The sequence below is a fragment of the Oryctolagus cuniculus genome, chromosome 14 (genome assembly GCF_964237555.1).
Source record: "Oryctolagus cuniculus chromosome 14, mOryCun1.1, whole genome shotgun sequence".
Taxonomy (NCBI): Eukaryota; Metazoa; Chordata; class Mammalia; order Lagomorpha; family Leporidae; genus Oryctolagus; species Oryctolagus cuniculus.
The window spans coordinates 5,263,177-5,285,201 of record NC_091445.1 but is presented as its reverse complement, the minus strand read 5'-3'; the positions used below and the strand labels follow the sequence as shown (position 1 = coordinate 5,285,201).

The 22,025-nt window shown below is 42.3% G+C and overlaps 1 protein-coding gene across 19 annotated transcripts in view; it reads right to left on the bottom strand.

Annotated features, from left to right (window-relative positions):
• The window catches only part of ATG10 (autophagy related 10), a 272,261-nt gene that overhangs the window by 233,611 nt on the left and 16,625 nt on the right, over window positions 1-22,025 (bottom strand). For 3 of the 19 annotated variants that reach the window (XM_070056364.1, XM_070056379.1, XM_070056380.1), the window contains exon 3: window positions 5,648-5,736. The exons of 15 other annotated variants lie outside the window; for them this stretch is intronic. In XM_070056364.1, the coding sequence (XP_069912465.1) occupies window positions 5,648-5,736 (89 nt within the window). Of the gene's footprint in view, window positions 1-5,647; window positions 5,737-14,299; window positions 14,455-22,025 lie in introns of all 19 variants that reach the window. One more of the 19 variants, XM_070056369.1, reaches the window with a different exon arrangement.

Here is a 22,025-nt window from a genome sequence, read left to right as displayed (position 1 = left end):
TGGAACTGTGTAAAAAGTTGTATTTTCTTTGTAATAGATAATTATTACAGCCAGTCCCCATTCCTTCCCCCATCCCAGGCAATAGCTACCCTAACCCTCTGTCTCTATGCAGGTGAATATGAATCACTTTTCTCTAGATGACAGAAACACTTTTCTTATCATCAACCAACCAGCATTTGGAATATTCAAATCTAAACTGTACTTCAAAAGTGCTACCATGGACCGGCACTGTGGCACAGCACCCTCCATTTGCAAAGCCAACTTCCCATTTCAGAGCACCAGTTCCAGTCCTGGCTGCTCTGCTTCTGATTCACCCCCCTACTAAAGCACCTGGGAAGGCAGCAGAGGATGGCCCAAGTGCTTGGGCCCCTGCCACCCGTGTGGGAGACCCAAAGGAGTTCCTAGGTCCTGGCTTTGGCTTGGCCAAACCCTGGCTGATGCATCTATTTGGGAAGTGTACCAACAAATGCGAGATCTCTCTCTCTCTCTCCCTCTCTCCCTCCCTCCCTCCCTCCCTCCCTCTCTCCCTCTCTCCCTCTCTCCCTCTCTGTCACTCTGGCTTTCAAATAATCTTTTTTAAAAAGTGCCATCATTCAGTAAACCAGATTTTCTTTTACTTTCATTAATAAAGGTAATGTGAAAATTTCTTATGGTAATATGCATAAACTGTGGATTCAACTGAAATCATACATTTCAAACCAACGATGCAGCTTTCTCTTAAGTATACAAGACATTAACCTACTTGTCTTAAGAAGCACCAGTATCAGGGCCAGGGCTGTGGCGTAGCAGGTGGGTCCACCACCTGCAATGCCGACATCCCATATGGGCGCCAGTTGGAGTCCTGGCTGCTCTGTTTCTGATCCAGCTCTCTGCTATGGCCTGGGAAAGCAGTGGAGGATGGCCCAAGTCCTCGGGCCCCTGCACCCACATAGGAGACCAGGAAGAGGCTCCTGGCTCCTGGCTTCAAATCAGTGCAGCTCTGGCTGTTGTAGCCAATTGGGGAGTAAACCAGCAGATGGAAGACTTCTCTCTCTCTCTCTCTGCTTCTCCTTCTCTCTTTCTGTGTAATTCTGAATTTCAAATAAATAAATAAATAAATCTTTAAAAAAATCACCACTATCTACTCAAACTATAACAGACTAGACATTGTGATGAAGGCATTTTTTAACTTCATGTCTCCAACACCAAATTTTTACCTTGAATCCATCAACTTTATCTGTACACAGAAATACATTATCCTGACAATTTTCTAATAGGTTCATCCATTCAGCTAATTAAACTATTTTTCAAGCCAATAACTACTGCTTAACAAATCTTCAAAATGAGAATTATTTACTGAAAAAGTTCCAGTTCTCCTTCTAGTTCATAAACTCCTGACCAGACCCCTCCTTGCGTATCCACTGTACTTTTGTACTTTTTTGGAAGTTGGCATTCCCCTTTCTTCACAAAAGGTGAGAACACAGGTTGAACGAAGCACCTGGGGTCTCTATTGAGGTACATCAGACCGTGGCATTCACATACAGGCAAAACAGTCCTCTAAGAATCACGTACTATACCAGCTGACTTTCACCCAATGCTTGCACAGTCTCCATCAGTATTCAAATCCAAGCCTGCTCCAGACAACACCTTTTGCTCCAAAGTATGAATTTATCACCTCCAAAGTCTCCTTCCCCGTAATCTGTCTGGTGCCTCTTCGTGGAGAATTTATATTCCTCCCAGCACTCCTCTTTAGGAATCCTACCTTGCACTGGGACCTACTGTGTGCTGCTTTATCAGTGTGCAGTCTGGATCCCAGCTGTCTTGGTGGCATCCGACAGGTCACTAACACATGCCCTGGTGTTCCTCTCCATGTGCTCTGCTCCCCCTGCCTCAGGTGATTTCCACACCAGGTGGTGAAGTGAGGGTGCCCATCTTTGTTGGAGGCGTCTGGCTTCAGCTTGTAATGTGAGGCTTTGTAACTGGTTTATTTAACTTAACTAACACCATTGGAACAAATCTCCACGAGAGCTTTGGCTTCTCGTTCTGCTGTGGCAGCACTTGAAGGCATTCAGACCTCGTCTGGGGAGGTTCTGGGTGAGGTGTCATGGAGCCTGCATGGACCCCTGGTTTCATCAGTTTTCTCTTCCCTGCCAACAGAGCATTAGGCTAACAGGAATGAAGAAAGTCCTCAATATGCACATCCAAACTTAAGATAACTTTCTTTTCATTACCTAAAGAGTGACTCTACCTTTTTTGATGCTATGTTTACTTTGTGAAGCTAACGCTTTCTGGTTTTAATGAAAAGTTACCCAGTAAGACTGAAAAGCTAAGTATATTAACTATAAAAATTAAATCTTTTTTGAAACACAAATAATAGGGCCTATAAGTTTTTATATACAGAGAGTTTCCTGAATTCTTTAAAAACAAATTTTGGAGCTGGCACTGTGGCACAGCAGGTAAAGCAACCACCTGCAGTGCCGGCATCCCATATAGGTGCCAGTTTGAGTCCCAGCTGCTCCTCTTCTGATCCACCTTTCTGCTAAGGCCTGGGAAAGCAGTAGAAGAGGGCCCAAGGGCTTGGGAGACCTGGAAGAAGCTCCTGGCTCCTGGCTTCAGATCGGCCCAGCTCTGGCCATTGTGGCCATTTGGGGAGTGGACAAGCAGATAGAAGGCTTCTCTCTGTGTCTCTCCCTCTCTCTGTAACTCTACCTCTCAAATAAATAAATCTTTTTTTTAAAAAATGAATTGCATCAAAATTCAAACAATTCATCACTGGTTTTTATTTATTTCAAAAACTAAAATCAGGGGCCAGCACTGTGGTACAGCAGTTAAGCCACTGCCTGCAAAGCCAGCATCCCATATGGTCACCGATTCAAGTCCTGGCTGCTCCAATTCTGATCCAATTCCCTGCTAATGCATCTGTGAAAACCAGCATAAGATAGTCCAAGTGCTTGGGTCCCTGTACCCACATGGGAGATCCTGGTGGAGTTCCTGTTATTGGCTTTGGCCTGGCCCAGCCCTGACTGTTATTACCACTGGGGGAGTGACACAATGAATAGATTTCTACTCTTCACCCCCCTCCCCTGCCTTCCCTCACTCTGCCTTTCAAACAAATAAATCTTTAACAAAAAAAAAAAAAAAAAGTTCTGGCGAAGGAAGGTAGTGATGGCTGCACACCCATGTGAATGTGCTTAATGCCACTGAATTCCACACTTAAAAACTCCCACAATATTTGGGGCTGGTTCAGGCTGAAGGAAAGAGCCGAGAACTCAGTCTGGGTCCTCCACAGGAGTACTGGGGATCCAATTCCTTGAGACATCACCTGCTGTCTCCTAGGGTCTACCTTAGCAGGAATCTAGAACCAGGAGGTAAGGTGGGACTCAAATGCAGACATTCCAATTTGGGACACATGCGTCCCAGGCAGCATCTTACGTATTATGCCATTCACTTCTGTAATTCTTATAAACAAAGCAATCTCCAGTGACCAGTATAGCAAGGCATGTAATCTCACATACTGGGTTGATCTAAAGCCCAAGGTCAGGTGTGGGTGCCATGGGATGTGGCTACTGCAGAGAATTTCCTTGTCATAGGTGCTATGCTTAATGGTTTTAAGGTCCAAAATAATTAGTGAATTCAGGGGTTTACATAGGGAGCCTTCCAAATAGTCCCCAAATATCATTTTGACTACCATATATTTCTAAGTGATCATACAAAACACTGTGAGTGAATTTTGACCCCTGACGTCTGAAGCCCATTTGCAGCCTCTTCACGGCACAGCCATTGGGAAACCCTGACCGAATCCACGGCCTTCAGCCTTTCCCTGAGCAGGCCCTTGGCTCTCCCAGGCTCAGCACATTCCTGGCAGTCCTCTGGGTAAATCCCAGCCCAGCTCAGCCAGGGCTTGGGACCTCTGCAACGTGAAGGCTGTGCACAAGGACATTTCCCCTGCCGGCACACCCCGCCCTCATGGGAAGAACCCATGAGTGGCCACAAAAAAACTAATGCATGGTAAGCAGGTTTCACAGAAGCAATATCGGGAACAAGGTGAATTATATGACCTTCCAACTTCAAACCTTTATTTCCATGACTTATGAACGTTTTTATGACCCAAGGTTATATAACACATTAATCTCAGCTTTATGTTCTGATTGCTTGTCCCGGTATCAGCAATGAATAAAATACATACCAAAGAGGCACGCCTCATGATTTTTAGTATCACTGAGATATCCTAGGGAAAGCTGAGAAGTAAACGAAACCCGTTATTGATGCTCTCCCATTTCCACCTCCATATTCCACAGAATGTCTCCTGCTGGCCCCAAGCCCCTAACTATCTTACATTAGCCTGCAAAAGCACACAACAAAGTATATTGCTTGGGGCAGCACTGTGGCACAGGTTAATCCTCTGCCTGCAACAACAGCATCCTATATGGGCACCAGCTGTGGTCCTGGCTGCTCTCTGCTGATGGCCTGGGAAAGCAGTAGAAATGGGTCCCTGCACCCACATGGGAGACCCAGAGGAAGCTCCTGGCTCCAGGCTTCAGATCAGCCCAGTTCCAGCTGTTGTGACCATTTGGGGACAGAACCAGTGGATGGAAGATCTTTCTGTCTCTCTCTCTCACTGTCTGTAACTCTACCTGTCAAATAAGTAAATAAAATCTTGAAAAAAAAAAAAAAAGAATATATTATTCAGTGTCCTTCCCTTTCCTCCACCTAAATCCTGCCCCACTTTTGAAAATCTCAATTTGGCAGTAGCCCACTCCACTGGGGCATTAACTCTGCTCAGACTTCCTGACTGTCATATGACCAGGTCAAGGCCAACTACCACTCAGGGGTCCCAACAACATATGGACCTGCCTCGATGAGAAGCACAGAGTATCTCTCTTTAGGTTCTACTGTCCGACCCTTCACTTACTGTACTGACCATTCAGTGTCTGCTAGCGTACGGGAGTTATAATCGAAGGATTCCTTCTCTTTATTCAAAGCTCACTGCCTAATGCTATACTACGGGGCAAAGGATATAAGTCAACATTGGAACATCTTATCCTAGACCAAATGCTTTACAAACCATCTGTGGTGAAAGATCAGGAATTTTATTTCCAATCTGTCACAGACATACTTTCATGGGGAAAAAAAAAAAAAACACTAAAAATGAATTACTAGAAAAAAGGAAATAAAAAAGTCCAAAACATACAAACTACAAGCCCCAATTCTTTTATTAGATTTGACAGATATAAAATTAGTCTGTCAAACTGTGTAAAAGCTTCTAGTCACTCATTTTCAAGTTCCGTACTTACATGCTCATGCTGGCACCCACCTAGGACCACGCTTCAAATAGCACTGCCCTAGAGTAACACGTATCTCCACCCTGTCCTGTCCCTACAGAAGGAAGCTGCAGGGGAAGCCAGGTGCCACGGGCAGTGAGAGCCACGTGGGGCCCTGCCATCCAGAGAGCTTAATTCACAGAAGCTGATCCCTTCCAAGAGACTCAAGAAACGCTCTCCAGACTAACACACATCCAGGTTCCTGAGAGTAAGGGTGGAATCCTCCTTTCTCTTTCTTTTCTTTCTCTCTCTCTCTCTCTCTTTTTTTTTTAGGTTAGTTAAAGCTCTCACTTTGGCTCTGGGTTATTTACATAATAAAGATCTATTTAAATGCACATGCACTATACCATTGTGCAGCCAGCAGGAGGTGAACATGAAGATCTGAGCGCAAACTTCTCTGTGTGTGTGCAAAGCATGTCTCCATTGTGCAACGGCTCTACAAATAAGACATAAACACTGGGTTTTTAAGACATGTAAGAAAAGGTTTACGGCTTTGACTGTTTTTCATTATGGGAAAATTTACATGCTGAAAAGTAGCAAAAGCCAGCGCAAAAGAATAAACAGCGGGTGTACTTCAAGGGCTTGTTTCTTTCAAGAATCAGGAGCAAAATTGGGTTTTATTAGCTGTTTCATTAAGTTTTACTTTGAAGAAAAACAAACAGTGAAAGCATATGTGCAACATCTGATGAAAAAGGTTTTTATTCTAAACAGTCTCTGTACAAAACTCATTAATGTAACATTAAATGTGAAGACTTGTCTAGCAATTTAAGGATAATTTTACTCATTTTAGTTTATTTATAATTTCTGACACAGTTTATTTAATATATTCTAATCTTTAAATCACCATGTGTACTAAACTAATATATTAAAGCTGTCTGTTCAAAGACATTTTGCGATAAATATCCACAGCATCTGTTAAAGGCAATTAGTCCATGAAGTTTGCATCAAATTTAACACCTAAAGTAAGATAATACAGCTGGATTTTTGTATGCTGGAAAATTCATGAAAACGGATCAGTTCTTGGTCAAATTCCTAAGAGTTAATGCTTTCCTTACATTGCAAGAATATTTTTTTAAAAAACGCTACACTAGTACAATATCTGAAATCTAAGCACCTTGTATACTAGTCAGAGTATTAGATAAAAGTGTATCCCCCTTCGGACAAATGTGGTCATGCTGGATACTCACTGCATTCCTGCTAGGAAAACTGCCAATAGCTCCACTGCCATTTCAAGACTACATGTTGATAAGAAACAACTAAAGCTTACTTGTGGGGAAAAATAGAAATTTTACATATATATACATATATATATGTATATATGTTCAAATTCAGGGTGATTCCTGAATTTCAATAACAGGACATCTTTCTAAAAAACCTTTGTTAAACTCACACATTAGAGAGAATATAAAGAAGAAACAAACTCAGTTTTAGGAGTCCATGTAGTCAAATCAACTGTAAGCTGTTTACTAAAGAATCTCTCTGTCTCAGGGTACAAATATGAAACGGGTTTCTCTTTTCCAATAACTCTCCTTAATATTCCAGTGTGGACTCTCCTCTCCCACCCGGTAAATGTGGCAGACTGACTGTGTTAATGACCCAATTTTTCACGCCACCCCTATAGTCACGCCCTTTGAGATGACCTGCCCATGCTGACTCAACTTGGCGCCTATGAAAAGCTCAAGCAGAGGTCTAAAAATGTCCTTGAATGCATGCACATCTTCCCTTTGGATCCTAGACAACAGGCCCATGCTGGCTGCCAAGAACAAGGCATGCGACTGAATCACCCTATGGAGCCCACCGTAGACCTGCCAGCCCCTAGCCAACCCTCAGTTGACTGTAAATGCATAAGTAACCCCTGGGGACATCCACGGAGCCTGGTGCACATTGGCAGAGATGTCCAGTCATTTTGTAGACCTCTGAGAAATTACAGATGTTTTGAGTCACTAGGTTTAGCAGGATACAATACCTGACACATTAGGTGTCCTTAGACAATGACTTTGTCTCCATCCATAACTTGAGATGCTCCCAGTTACTAGAACTCTATCCTCAGAAAATTAAGATTAAATCCTGTTATATCTGTTACTTTGAAGACTCAAATATAAAATTGATTTGAAATTCTTTTTTTCCCTGTAGTTCAACCCAAATCCTCAGTGGCTTGCCACACAGAAGCATGGCAGGTTTGGTCTTGCTGGGGAAATCCTCCTGCCCGCCACTCCCACTGCTGGGTGTGGCACCTGGGCCCTGAGAAGCAGAAGGAAGAAGCAGCATCCATCCCTGTGCAGCTGGGCGTGCTCACAGCCCTCTCCATACTCGCTGCGCTGCCCTGACAGACACTGGCTGGGTGTCACAAACACAGCTGCTGCTCCCACTCCCTGCTCCAGCGACTGTGTGGGTTCCTCTCGGGGTCCTGCAGGGGGACCATCCCTTGCACATTTACGTCATCTTGGCAGCCACCACCCCTCTCCACCCCGGCAATGGTCCCTTGCCTGAATGCCAGCCTCCTTGCGAAGGACAGGAGAAAGCAGGCCAAGTCTGGCTACTCTCAGAGTGACCAGATTCCACAGCTTACACAGCATCGCCTCTGCGCCTGCGTAGCCCACTCTGCCCTGCACTCCCTTCACCTCTGCTCAGGCAGAACTGGGTGATCAGCAAATCCACAGCCAAGCAAATGCAAAAGAGGCAATGAAATGACCACTCCTCCCGCCCACCAGGGTTCCCTTACAAGGGGCTCTTTGAAGGTGGAAGGGGGCTTTGGGGAGGGAGGGAGGGAGAAAGCAGCACTGGCCCCCTCCCCTGCTCTGCTGAGCCAGTTCTCAGAGCAGGTGGAGGTGGGATCCCAGCTCCGGACAAGCTCCTCAGAGCCGCTCAGCAAGGCAGGTTTCTGGCCCCAGCGGTTACTGGATTATTCATAGCAACCCAAATATAGAAAATTAGTTACTTAGTGTCTTTTGTCTTCAGCTTAGGGCCTTAGCTGCAATTCTGGAACAAGATAAAAAGGTCCCCACTCAACACACTGCTACATGGTTATTTTTAAATCTAAAGTGTGCATTACATTCTACTACACTGCATATCATTACAGAAAAAAATCCATTTTTACAGAAATGCCAGCTTTATTAAAAAGACTGCCCTGAAGAGATTATTTGAATGATACTTATTAACTTGGTATGTAAATGTTATGCTGTTTTCATGGATCCTAATTCATCAATTAAAGGTTAAAAAATGAACTTTGGTATTTTTTTAATTTTCAGAATTTTTCAAATACAATCTTTTTTCTCTCTCTCTTTTTTTTTTTTTTTAAATTGAGAGACTGGGAGAGAGAAAGAGACAGAAAGTGAGAGAAAGATCCCATCTGCTAATTGCTCCCCAAATGCCCACAATGGCTGGCGCCAGAGCCAGGCGCTATGAACACAATCTCCCACATGGGTGGCAGGGACCAATCAAAGGGCCATCAACACGGCCTCCCAGGGTCAGAACCAAGAGCCTGAGCTGAGGATTAAACCAGGGCACTGTGGTGTGAGAGGTCAGCATATTAACTCCCAGGCTAACTGCTTGCTCTCAAATGAAATCCTTTTGGCGGGGAGGGGAGAGGTGCCGAGGCGCCATCGCTTGGGATGCCCATATCCCATGTCGGAGCGCTGAGCCAGCTTCCTGCTAATGCATTCTGGGAAGCAGTTGATGGTTTCAGCACTTGGGCTCCTGCCACCCACATGCAAGACTCAATTGGAGTTCCGAGTTTCTGGCTTTAGCCTGGCCCAGCCCTGACTACTGTGGGCATTTGGGGAGTAAACCAACATATAGACGATCTCTCTCTCACCCTGTCATTCTTTCAATAGATGAAAATTTTTAAAAAGTTCATAATTCTCAAATTATGAATTTGAATTTTTTCTAGAAAATCAGATATTCAATCATCCATTTAATACATATTTATTTACATGCTTACTTTATATGCAGTGATAGTCTAATTGCTCTGGCATAACAGCAAACAAAACAAAGATCCCTGCTCTCAGACTAAACAGGGAGAGAGAAGCATTAAACAAGAAACACAGTAAGTAAGCAAATTACAAAGCATCATCATCACCCTAGGGTGAGTAGCAGTGTAGGACAGAGGGAGAGGAAAGGTGGAGTAGGCCATGGAGCATCAGGCAGTCGGGAGTGAGGATGCCAGGCAGGGGGGTGTTGAATGCTGAAATGTACCCAGCGTGCGTAGGAGGCCTCAGGTAAAAGGCCTCATGTGAGCAACCACACCAGGAACCTGGGAGCTGGCCTGGCAGGAAGAAGAGCGTTCAGATGCAGGGGCAGGCAGGTCTGCTTGTCTGCCTGTCTGAGGGACAGCAAAGAGGCCAGACTGCCTGGACCACTGGAATGAAAGAAGGGAAATGGGAGAGGAAGCTGGAGTAGAGAGGACGGGGAAGGGGCAGACCGCAGTCCACGGAGCATGAGAAAGACTTCGGCTTGGACCCTGAGAAGTGACACATTATGACTTGTGCTTTAAAGGGCCATGCCATAGGAAGACAGGAGTGAAGCGGGCAGAGGTCAGGAAGGTGATTCTCAAAAGAGCTGATGGTGGCTTACACCAGGGTGGTCCCAGGGAGGTCAGGAGAAATGGCCTGGTTCTGGACATCATCAAGGGGGGATCACAGGATTTCCTAATGGATTGGGTGTGGGATATGAGAGAAATAAAGAAATTAAGGACAACCACAGTGGGCTGAGCAAATGGAAAGATGGAGTTACATCAATTAAGAAGAGAAGTGTGGCTTGGGTGGTGCCAGGAGTACATGTTTGGGAGGGTGTAGATTAGGGCCTTAATTTTGAACATGCTGGCCTTGGGATCTAAATAGAGATGTCAAAGCTGAAATGTTGAATGTTCAGATGAAGGGAAATACTCCCTCTGGCCTCTGAACGTTTGCTGAAATGAACAAACAGGCAGAATCATTGGAGGAAAAAAGGCATAACAAACATGTTAGAGTGCATAGGGTAAAAAAGAAAAAAATCACAGCACAGAAGTATAAGCTCCCTCCAGGTGTCAGGCAGATGCAGTTTAAATGCCTTCCTAAGCTACAGTGAGAAACAGAAACTTGGATAGGGAGGGCTTAAGGTACCCTGGAGGGTGGCAAGGACAGCCACAGGAGAGGTGAGGGTGCGCATAAAAACTGTGCATAAAGAATCTCAGATTATCTCAGGCAGCGCCTTCAGAAAAGCGGGTGAAAAGTCTGTCCAGTGCAGTATCCTGGGCACGCAGCCCTTGAGTCTCTTACTTTTCCAGTGATCATGTTTCCACCACACTTGGTAACTACTGTAGTCCTCCTGGGAACGGAGCTTCAGGAAAGCACCCCAGCTCCCCACCATGCTGGAGGGAAAGAAGATCAAGAGATGGGGTGAGGGGCAGGGTCAGACAGAAATCCTGAGGTTGCTCCCTTAGCTCAAAGCCACCATACTTTAGAGATAGGGGTATGTTTTATGAACTCCAACACAAGTAAGAAGTTGTCTTTATGAATCTGGAATCTAGGACAGAAGTCTGGCCAATGAAGAAGTAAGAAGTCTTGGGACTAACAGGTATTAGATGGAATTTAAATGAGATCTCCAAGATAGCTAGAGAGGAGACTAAGACACAGGACTGGGCCTGGGCACTAATCTTAGGGGACTGTGGAAACAAGAAAGAAATAGCAAAGGAGTGAAGAGAAATCTAGGAGGTAAACCAAGTCAGTGAGTACACTCAGTGACAAAAAAGTCTATCAAAGAGCAAAGGATGGCCAATCCTATCAATTGTTGCTGAGGTATCAATGAACTTAGCAGCCTAGGTCACTGTAGGCATCGCATAATGATATTGAATCTTATGGCTCATCGCACTAAAAAGAAATTTTATTATTTAATGAAAGTTCTGAAACAAAGAGGATTTAAAACACCCATCAGTGACCCACTTATTTCAAACAACATATTCCACAATAAAAATGAAACACAACAGAATATATCTACAGAAATAAAAGGCTTGGCTGAAGTCCTTGCAGTTTATATTACTTTAATTCAATTAAACAAATGCAAAAATGACATGTGCTCACTATGCTAAGCACCAAAGATCAAGAAAAGAGGACTGAGAAACAAAACACAGGCTCTGCTGTCAAGGGGCTCTCAGGCTGCCACGGGCGAGGAAGCACATGCACAGATAGTCAGCACGTAGAACCGTGCTGCTGCTGCCGCTACAGAACCACGCAAGCCCAGAGGAGGGTGCCTTGGCCAGCCTGAGGACAGCGGGGGCGGGGCTGCCAATCAAGTGCATGACGCTACATACAGTTTAACCCAAAGCAACATGGGGTGAGAATGGCATAACCCAGCAACACAAATCACAAGAGGTACTACAGAATGAATAAACACAGGAAAATGGGGTTCAATGAACTAGTTTCTAGGGAAAATGCAAATTACAACCACCACACGGCCTCAGGAGGCAGGACTTCAAATCCTCTTCTTCAAAAACACAACTATGAAACTGGACAGAACTATTAAAAAAATTTTTTCAAGGATCTGGAAATTGGCAAAGGCAAATAACATATTAAGAAGCAAAATTTGGGTAGCAACAGTGGGGTCTGTGGCATTCCTCTCGGGTTGCCCCCACTGCTCCCTGGCGGCCAGCACAGTGGATCCACCAGAACCACAGGCTGTGAAACTCACGGCTTCCCTCCAGAGGGGCTCCAGGGACCTGAACAGCAGGGGGAAAGAGGCTGTCCCAGACAGAGCAGACAAGGAGAATCTCACTAGCAAGCCTGAGGCAGCCATCCCAGTCAGCACAAGTAACCACAAGCAACACAACCAGAAAAGAAACAGGAAATCCTAGAAATTAGGCTCCACGGAGGTGCTTCCTGACCTCTCAGCACAACCCTGGCTGGCTGCCTGCCACGACATGACAGGGGAACCAAAGAAGCCCAAACTGTCCACACGGCCTGGCTGGCATGGATGCTGTTCACGGGCACAGCGGACAATGGAGAAGCCAACAGAAGTGCAGACTGAACACTGCTTCAGATACGAATGTGCCCTCAACCCACACACAGACCCCTCAGGAAAGGCCGAAGCCTGACTGGCTCCGGGTGTTGAATGTGACTTCCTCCCAATCAGCAACCGGCAACTAAGCTATGCACAAATGTAATATGGAGAAACAGAAGCCAGACTCAAAGAGTCCATCTCTTTTAAGCAAGTTTTGTGTGTTTACATAAGGAGCCTGAGTTATATTCTGACATAATGGAGGGTCACTAACAGATGTGAACCAGAAAGTAAGGGATTGCAACTGCATTTCCTAAGATAACATCGGTGGGGTGGAAGGCAGGCTGGCTGAGGGCAAGATCTGAAAGAGCAGAAGTAATAATGGCCTGAACAAAGACAGTGGTGATGGGCAAGGAGGGCAGAGGGTGCGGAGGTGAGCCAGCGTGCAACATGCTTACAGGTGGGATAAATTATGGAATGACCCAGTAGGTACAGACACTGAGGAGACAAGAATGCAAAACCAGGGCCAGATGGATGGTGAAGCCCTCACCTTAAAACAACAACAAAAAATTCAGATGCAGCAACTGATGTGGAGGGTGAAAAGTGATGAGCTCAGGCTTGGTCATGTTGAATCTGAGGTGTGTAAGTATATAACTTCATGTAAAACCCATGACCGACACAGGGGTAAGGAGCATAAGGGAATATGGACTGCAGTGGCCCACAGATCTGCATTCTTGTGCCAGCTTAGGCTCGAACTCTGACAGAACCATTCATTGCTACCTTGGTTCTAAGCTTATTTATTTACTTATCTTTAGGCAAAAAGAAGAAAATAAGAGGGCGTTGTATATCTACAGGAGTTTTGTGAAAATCGAAAGGATGCTATAAAGCAAGAATGCACGTGATTGTTGCTATAGTGCACAACTTGTCCTAGAAGTTAAAATGAATACAATATGACCATAAGAAAGCCATAAATCTTGCAAAATAAACCATATTCTCATTCCATCAGATGACATGAAAGCTCAAAAGAGTTATTTTTAAAACAACTAGAACTAGCAAGAGTGTTTGGTAAGGTAACCAGTTAACAAAAACTACCTAGGAAAATCAGTGTCTTCCCTACATATCAGCACTAACCCATTCCAGAGCAGAAAATCCTCATCAGATTACAGGATTTACAGGCAGAAAATCTTCCTCTGCCTAAATAATGCCGCTCTGTAACTAGCTACTCTATCCTGGACCAACTTAAAGAAATTAATAATGCCTAATGAAGACTTTAAAAAGTGAACACCTACCATGGTCCTAAAAGGAAAGACAATGTTGTGGGTATGTATATAATTTCACTTCAGATTTATATAGGACAAACATTAAAACCCTAACTAGGAAATATAGCAACATTTAATTATTTAAATTAAGAGTACAGACATCTAAAATGAAAGCTTATATATAGGGGAATTAACCAAAAAAACCCACAACTGTATTTGAGTCAGAGAATTTGTGACTTTTTTCCCTCTATTTTCACAAATTCTCATAATCAGAATACTGTCTGTACTTGGAAACATTCTCCAAGACTTTGGGAATTAGGAATATTAAGAAAGCATTTTCCTAGTTCAAGCACAAAACTAACTCAAAATAGATCAAAGCAGACTGGCAAATTACCTGACAAAGAGAGAATGCCTCTCTAGTCTGCAAGAGTCAACTGAAATCCAATGGCAACCAAACAAAGGTTGATCAGTCATTAATACTATAAAACAAAAACAAAAACAAATAAAAAGCGGGAAAGCAAGCATGGGCAGTGTTCACTATACTATTCAAGAAGAGGAGCCTTTGATTCCAACTTCCTGCTAATGCACACCCTGAGAGAATCCCTGACACCCACAAAGACCTGGACTGAGTTCTCAACTCTCAGCTCCAGCCTTTGAGGGGGCCTGGGCAATGAACCAGATGATGGGACCTCTCTCACTCTTTCTCTACCTCTCAAACAAATGATAAAAATACAAACAAAACAATTTTAAAGAAACAAAGTCTTAACCTACACAGTTTAAACAATTTGACCTCACTGGTGAGATGGCCACCACTGCAGAGCAAGACACATGATGCCAGTTTTAGGTTATGTCATTCAATACTTCATTCTTGCAACTATGCATGAGAACTGGTGCTCACTCTGCTCACACAATTGTGGTTTAGTTACCTAAAAAACAGAAATGAGCCATCACAAGGAGAGAATTCCATTTCACATGACAATTGTTATTTATTATAAATGAATAAGTTAGATTCTAATATATATGCATATAGATATATAGGCATATAAATAACTATATTTTTATATGTAATATTTACAGTAAGTTCATATTATAGAATCAGTGCTTTGACATCTGGGAGATGGATTCCTTCCATTTGAATCAGAAAACCTGAGGGTCAACCCTGGTTTGGGAACTGGCCTGTGTAAAGACAACTGCCCACAGAGCCTTCTGAAATGCATCCTGCCAGCCTGTCCAGTGAGCCCAAACATTACTGCAGAGGCTTCTGTGCTGTTATTTGTTAAATTGCTATCATTTAAATTTTAATTTATAAATTTGCAAAGATAGCTTTCCTTTCTGAGACTATTTTGATAACCTTTAAAATGGTGCTCCAAAGTATTTAATTCACAAGTGATACAACCTGTTCTTGAAATGATTGCTTAAGATGTGCATATACTTAAGTGACAAATCATAACACTCAATAAATTATGAATGAAAAACTCTAGTGTAACTGACTGGGATTCAATGCTTATTACAAAAACACAGCACACTGCTCCAAGTGCATTTTTCCCCTAATTTCCAAAGATAAACCAAAAAAATGTAATTTAGTCTCATCAAGAAATGGTAAGAATGCAATATATTTAAACTTTATCTAGTGATATTTGGAGCCAGAAATAATATTTTATTAACTCACAGTAGATGATTTAAACAGATACATCATTACCTGCTCCAAACCCCCTTTAAAACTATTATTATTAATAAGGTAATATATAAAAATCTATAAACTAGAATAATAAAAGTTAAGCCAAAATCAGGTGTTTCAAGCCAACACATGCATTCGTTATTCAACAAATACAGCAATATTGTTCCTAAGGATCCGAGGGTGATATCTATTTTTTTAATGAACCTTAAAATTGTCATTAAATTTTAGAAAAGAAATCTAAGCATTTTGTGTACACGGAGACTGAAATTTCGAGTACTTAATATTTCACTACTGAAACAAAAAATAATTAATTGCACTAGGTTCAATGTATAAGTAACACAAAAGTGAATAGGTAAGCAAAGTAAAGTAATTGTATTTAAGGCCTGTGTTTCATTGTTTACTGTCTAATTTGATTATGTTTCTGATAGAAGTACCCAGTTGAGTTTACATATTATCAGCAAAAACAAGACTTGGTGAGAACCAATCTTATCAGATGTACAAGGAAAGTATTCTTAATCCTCTTTAACAATGCATTTCAGAAATAAAAGGAATATGATCTCTTAAAAGAATGCAGCTATGTAATTTAAAAAGTCAACATCCAACAAAAATTCACCATATATTTTCTTTAGTCCTTTACCTCATAAAATCCTAAATCAAAATTTGTGGAAATAGTGGATAAACCTTGAAGACACTATGCAAAACGAAATGTTATGAAAAGACAAATATCATATGAACATACTTACTCAGATGAGTTACTTTGAGTGATCAAGTTCAGAGAGACAGCAAACAGAAGGGTGGCTGCCGGGAGCTGGGGGTGGGGGGAGGGTAGGGGGAAGGTTCTGGAACTTGATTGCACAACAACATGGAGGTACTTAACTGTACTGTGCTGGGCACTTAAAAACGGTCAAGATGGTAAATTTGATGTTATGTGCACTTTACTGCAATCTAAAAAACAAATTAAAATTTTTAGAAATAGTATTTAATGTGTCTGGGGTCTTTGTTCCAGAGTTTGCTCATTAATTTTAATATATAATAATAAATAAATATGCAGAGTGCACTTGAAGAACCCATAATTTTAAGACATATGGGAGAAAAATAAAGAAAGCCAAGTTAATTAAATCGAGATATACCATGTCACTTCATACACGGCACAGATGCTTTACAAGACTCTGTTTCTGGCTGTGAGTTGGTAATTGTGGGAGCAAGGTGATGAGCACGAGGGAGTTCATTACAATACCATGTTGACTTTCATAGGCTTCAGATTTTTTCATAATAAGACATTTAGAAATACAGACCACAAATAAATGAGGTATGAAATTCAGCAGGGCAGTGGGAGCTATGGGAAAGGCCATGGTGGGCTTTGTTACTCACTCAGATGGTGTGAAAAGATGAAATAAGGCAAAATATGGAGATATTGAAGATTCTATTTTTAAAATATGAATTTGATATAATTAGCATGATGATGAAGGGTTTTAAGAAAAGCAATGTGAATCAGCCAGAGGGAAAGAGACTAGAAGAAAAGGAATCATAAATTCAGTTTAAATTTATACTCAGAATAAAGTGATATTTAAAAAATTTTTCTCTATATGTTAGGAAATAAGCCCTTTCAATAAGCACTTCTTACACTGTAATGGCGGTAATCAAAATATTTCTAGTGTGCTATTGTATATATTTAAGATACAATCAAGTGGGTTTAACTGAAGAGAAGGGATTAACACAGGGGAGAAGCTTTTTAATTCTTCTTTAAGAATGATATATAAAATGCTCTGGTACTAATTGTATAAAATCTAATTTCAAGAAAGTAGGACATTGTTTTCAGGATCTGCATGTTCTCTCTTTCTGTTTCTGCTATCAAAAAGCAAGAGAAGGAAGCTGAAAACCTGTGGGAAATTACTTTTTATTAAGAAATTGTAAATAGTAGAATCACAGAACTGAGATCTACAACTAGAACACACACACACAAAAAGAAAAAACTCTAGAAGGCAAGTTGGTTTGGAGTCTTAACATTGCACAAATCCCCAAAAGGGGCTGTTGGATCCAAGATAAACTAAGAACATTTCTAATTAGAAATAAAGCACAGAGAATGTAAGCAAATTTTGGCAAGACAGAGGGAAGTATACATGTACAGAACATGAAAGTAGAGGGAATAATACCAAAATTAAATTCATGTACACATTATTCATATTCGATACATACAAAGATGTTGCCACATTTGCTTCACCTATCCCTAGTTTGGTTTGGTTTTGCTAAAAACTCTTTGCTATCCTTTTATACCTTATTCCATAATTAAATATCCCTTATTATCTCAAAAAACAACAAAAAATTCCTTTTACAAATGATTTCTTTGAATCAGGATCCAACTAAGGTTCACACATTTACAATAGGGTATGTCTCTTAAATTTCTGCTAACCTAGACCTAGACCCTGCAAAGTATTGCTTCAGCTAGTGCCAGTTTTAGAGCTAACGGTTGCCAGTTCCAAACCAATTTGGCATTGTCTACAACTCTTTGTTACAGGCCAACAAGGTCAGGACAACACAGGGAAGTAGGCACACAGCTTCCATAGCAAGCTGATGCTGGAGAGACCTCCAAGGCCTGAGGGGGACCTCCACCACTGAACCAAGGGGCACTTTCTGACACCCACTGGGCACTAGAACCACGTACTAGTCACTGCCAGAATAGGATATTTAAAAAACAGAAACAAAGAACCTGGTCCTCAATCCTGGGTTGAGACACAGTCCTCTGGCTTCTTTCTCCTACCACTGACTTTCTGAAGAAATCCAGTCAGTCGTCCTTTAGATGTCTGGATTCTTCTGTTTATTGCCTCTAGTGTTAACTAACTTGGTCCTCTATCACCTGACTTCCATTTTGGGGCACAAACACATCATAGATGGTACCCTGTGACTCACGTTACAAAACCGTCATGGAAACAGCAAGAGTGAGTACTGGGCTCTGGTGACGACAGGTCAAGATCTCCTTGGCAAATTCCTCATCCCTAATTCCTTACCTAATTGTTGAACCCACCAATTAGTGTCACCTTATTCATTTCATTAGGGTTTGAAAGAGAGTGATTTTCTAAATCTACCCGTCTTTCTATGTTTGTTAGACAGGAGGGAGGAAAATTAGCCTATTTGGTTACCATGAAATACAGTTCAGGAAGGATGAACTATACAGGTGGGATAAATGCCTATTTCTTTCCTTTGGATTATCAATTCTCAGATCAAGACACTGATGTCCTCGATACTTCCAATGACATTCAATTAGCGGAGTAGATGTTCTCTCTTTTTCTAACAATGTGAATGCTTGGTTCTTAAGAGATTTAATGTTTTTAACAGATTCTAACAATTTCATTCCTCATTACTTATGTTACACATATTGGCTTATCTTTGACAAGTGGACAAGATCTCACCAACCACTAACCTCTAACTTCCTTACATTCTGGTCAAGTCAACAAGTTAACTCAGACTCACCTTGTATACTTCCTCCCCCAGACTTAGAATTAGCCATTCCTCCAAAAATCTCTGTTTCCTCTTTGTGGAGAATGGTACTTAAAATAAATCACAATCTGGGCACTTCAATGAACAAAGCTTAAAAATATATCACCTGAATTCTTATTGATACTTCCAATACAGAGTTAATATTACAAGATTTTTATCTAACATCTTTGGTTTAAATTGATCACTTTTCTCTTATACTCTAAATCTTGCCTCATGACATTAATCTAAGTACTTGTTTGCACTGTTGCAAAATAGGCATTAAATAATCGCAAAATATACAATACTAATAGTATACTAACAGACTACTAAGAATGATGTTTAAGATTTCTTTATAGCACTATTTATTCTTCAGTTACATCCCAGTAAGAATGTAAAAGGAAAAGACTGTGTTTAGAGCAAGCACTTAGTCTGGTAGTTAAAACTCTGGTTAAGATACTCATATCCCATATCAGAGTATTGGGTTCAAGTCCCAGCTCTGGTTCCTTATTCCAACCAGCTTCCTGCTAATGGAGACCCTGGGATGCAGCAATAGCTCAAAGTAGTTGGGTCCCTGCCATCCATGTAGTAGATATGGATTGAGTGCCAGGCTCCTGGCTCAATACTGATCCTATAGCAGTTGTTGTGGGCATTATTGAGAACTGGCCATACATAACCCACACATCATATGTCAACAGTGTTTGATTTAGTCTTCCTGATGTTTGGAAAACATCTTTTAGAATTAGCTGTCAACATTTAAACACTGAGAGAACTCTCCTCTCAAATCTGAACTCTGCCCTTCTTTTGAAATGTCAAAAGATCTATTAACAAACGGTCCTGCGTTTCCAGCTTGGCTTTGAGCAAAGCTCTCTGGGCAGCCACAGACCACAAGACGTGGTCTCCACCCTGTTCATCCCTGGCAGCTTCGTCCACCTACATTATCACTCTGGTCTCCACAGATGCTGCAGTTTGCAGTCCATGCCCTAGGGTGGAAAGACTTCTCTCTGAAGGATATTTTGCTTTGTTCTGATACTATCCACGGCGTCACTTCCACCTGAAAAGGAACTGTCTTTAATTCAGGGCCTAACTCTCTCCAGAAAGAGCAAGGAACCCTCCTAAGTCAGCAGCCAGCAGTAGCAAACAAAAGGCAATATACTTGGCTCTATCTCTCGTGGGACAGACCAACAACAAAAACAAATCCTGCAAACTGGTTCGAGACATTTATTTAAAATTTCACTGAAAAAAATCCTGAGAGATATAATTTCCCTCCTCAAGACCTGCTGCAGTCCCTGCCTACACCCTGTGACAAAGGCATACACAGTCCCAGCTCCCCTCTAATCAATCCCTTCCTCACCCTTGGAGGCCTCTCAAATGATTATAGGAACTTCATCACCCTCCCTCCAGCTTAAGATAAAAGAAACTCTCCTTTTTAATTTTTTTAGTGATTCCTTCATTTATTGTTCAAAAGGAAGCGAGAGAGAGACAGAAGGAGAGAGAGAGAGACACGCAGATCTATCTTCCATGCACTGGTTCACTCCCCAAATGGCTGCAACAGCTAGGGCTAAGCAAGGCCAAAACCAGGATACAGGAAGTCCATCTGGGTCTCCCACACAGATGGCAGGGGACCAGGTGCATTAGCAGGGAGCTTGATCAGCAGTGGAGTAGCTGGGAGTCAAACCAGTGCTCTGATACAGGATGTAAGCATCCCAAGCAGTGGCCTGATCCCACACCACCACAACACTGGCCCCTCATTAAAAAAAAAAAAAAAAAAAAAAAGTAGCATAAAGGGAAGATTCCCAAGGAATAGCCACACAAATTATTACAGGTCAAAAGGCACAGAAAACCTAAAGTCAGGCTCAAGACAGGAAATCTGATACTACCACTACTTAATATTTTTCCAGTCAGTGCATAAAATAATAGACACAGAGAAGGTAACAACCACAGCAAAAGTTTCATTTGCAGATGACCTCACAGTGCCCTTGAGGCTCAAGAGACAGGGGAAATGCCAGCGACTCACAGCGAGTACGTGGGACAGGACGGTCAGCCATGCACTGTGTAAAAATCAACAGAGCTTTTCTATATCAGCAATAACAACAGAAGAAATGAGTCAACTGAAAAGTCAAACACAACAGCAAGCAGAAGTACAAAGGACCCAGGAGCAGTAAGGCACATCATCCTGCACAGGGAGACTGCCACAGGCCTTGCAGACTGGCCCATCACGCGTCCGCACAGTGGGGCTGCAATCTACCACACGGTTGGCCCTCCACCTCTGGACCCTCCACGAGCCACTCTGCCACAGCTGCATTGGCAAAGCAACCAAGAGGGCACCATGGCTTCTCTCCCTGGGGACATTTGGACCCAACCAAGACATCTCTGTGGCCCAGTTCTGAGTAACAGGAACCAGTTCAAAACTGTTCACGTTTCTCACGGCGCATAAAAGAAACAGAACCAGCAGAGAAATCAGAACTCATGACTTTTTAAGAATCTGGGGCTTGTGCTGTGGTGTAGTGGGCTAAGCCTCCGCCTGTGCCCCAGCATCCCATACGGGTGCCAGTCTGTGTCCCAGCTGTTCCTCTTCTGATCCAGCTATCTATTATGGCCTGGGAATTCAGAAGATGGCCCAAGTCCTTGGGTCCTTACACCCATGCGGGAGACCCAGAAGAAGTTCCTGGTTCCTGGCTTCAGATTGGCTAAGCTCCAGCCATTGCAGCCATTTGGGTAGTGAACCAGCAGATGGAAGACCTTTCTGTCTCTCCCTCTCTCTGTAACTCTACCTCTCAAATAAATATTTTTTGAAAAATCAGATAAAATGCCGAGGAAAAAAACATAATCTCTAAGAAAGGATTTTAAGGAACTCCGGGCATCGAACTTTATTCACTGAATCTATGGAAGCAGGTGGGTGCCTGGGCTTTTCTCATTATGCCTTAAGGGAACCCAAAGAGAGCAGGTTTTGGAATGTGTATACATTCCTAAGTTTCCCTGAATACAACCTTCAGCATCTGGGAGTCCACGGCTGTCTGACTAAAGCCTGATCCCAGCATTATCTTTTTTCTCTCTCTGGACAAAAGTGATTTCCTAAGAAAATAATGTAGGCAAGTAGACGTAGACCACAGAAACTCTGTCTACATTCAGGTGTTAATAGGCCAAGCATTCTTTTTAAATTAAGCAGGTGACCTCCAGACTTTTTAGATAATACCTCATTAGCTAATAACAAGAAGTATATAGAATTGAAGTATAAACTGGACATCTGTTTCAAAAACACTTCAATTTAAACCTTTTATTAAATCAAACCAGCTTTCATACCTCCGTTTCAATTAGTGAGGTTTTACATGGTGGGGCAGGGAAGAA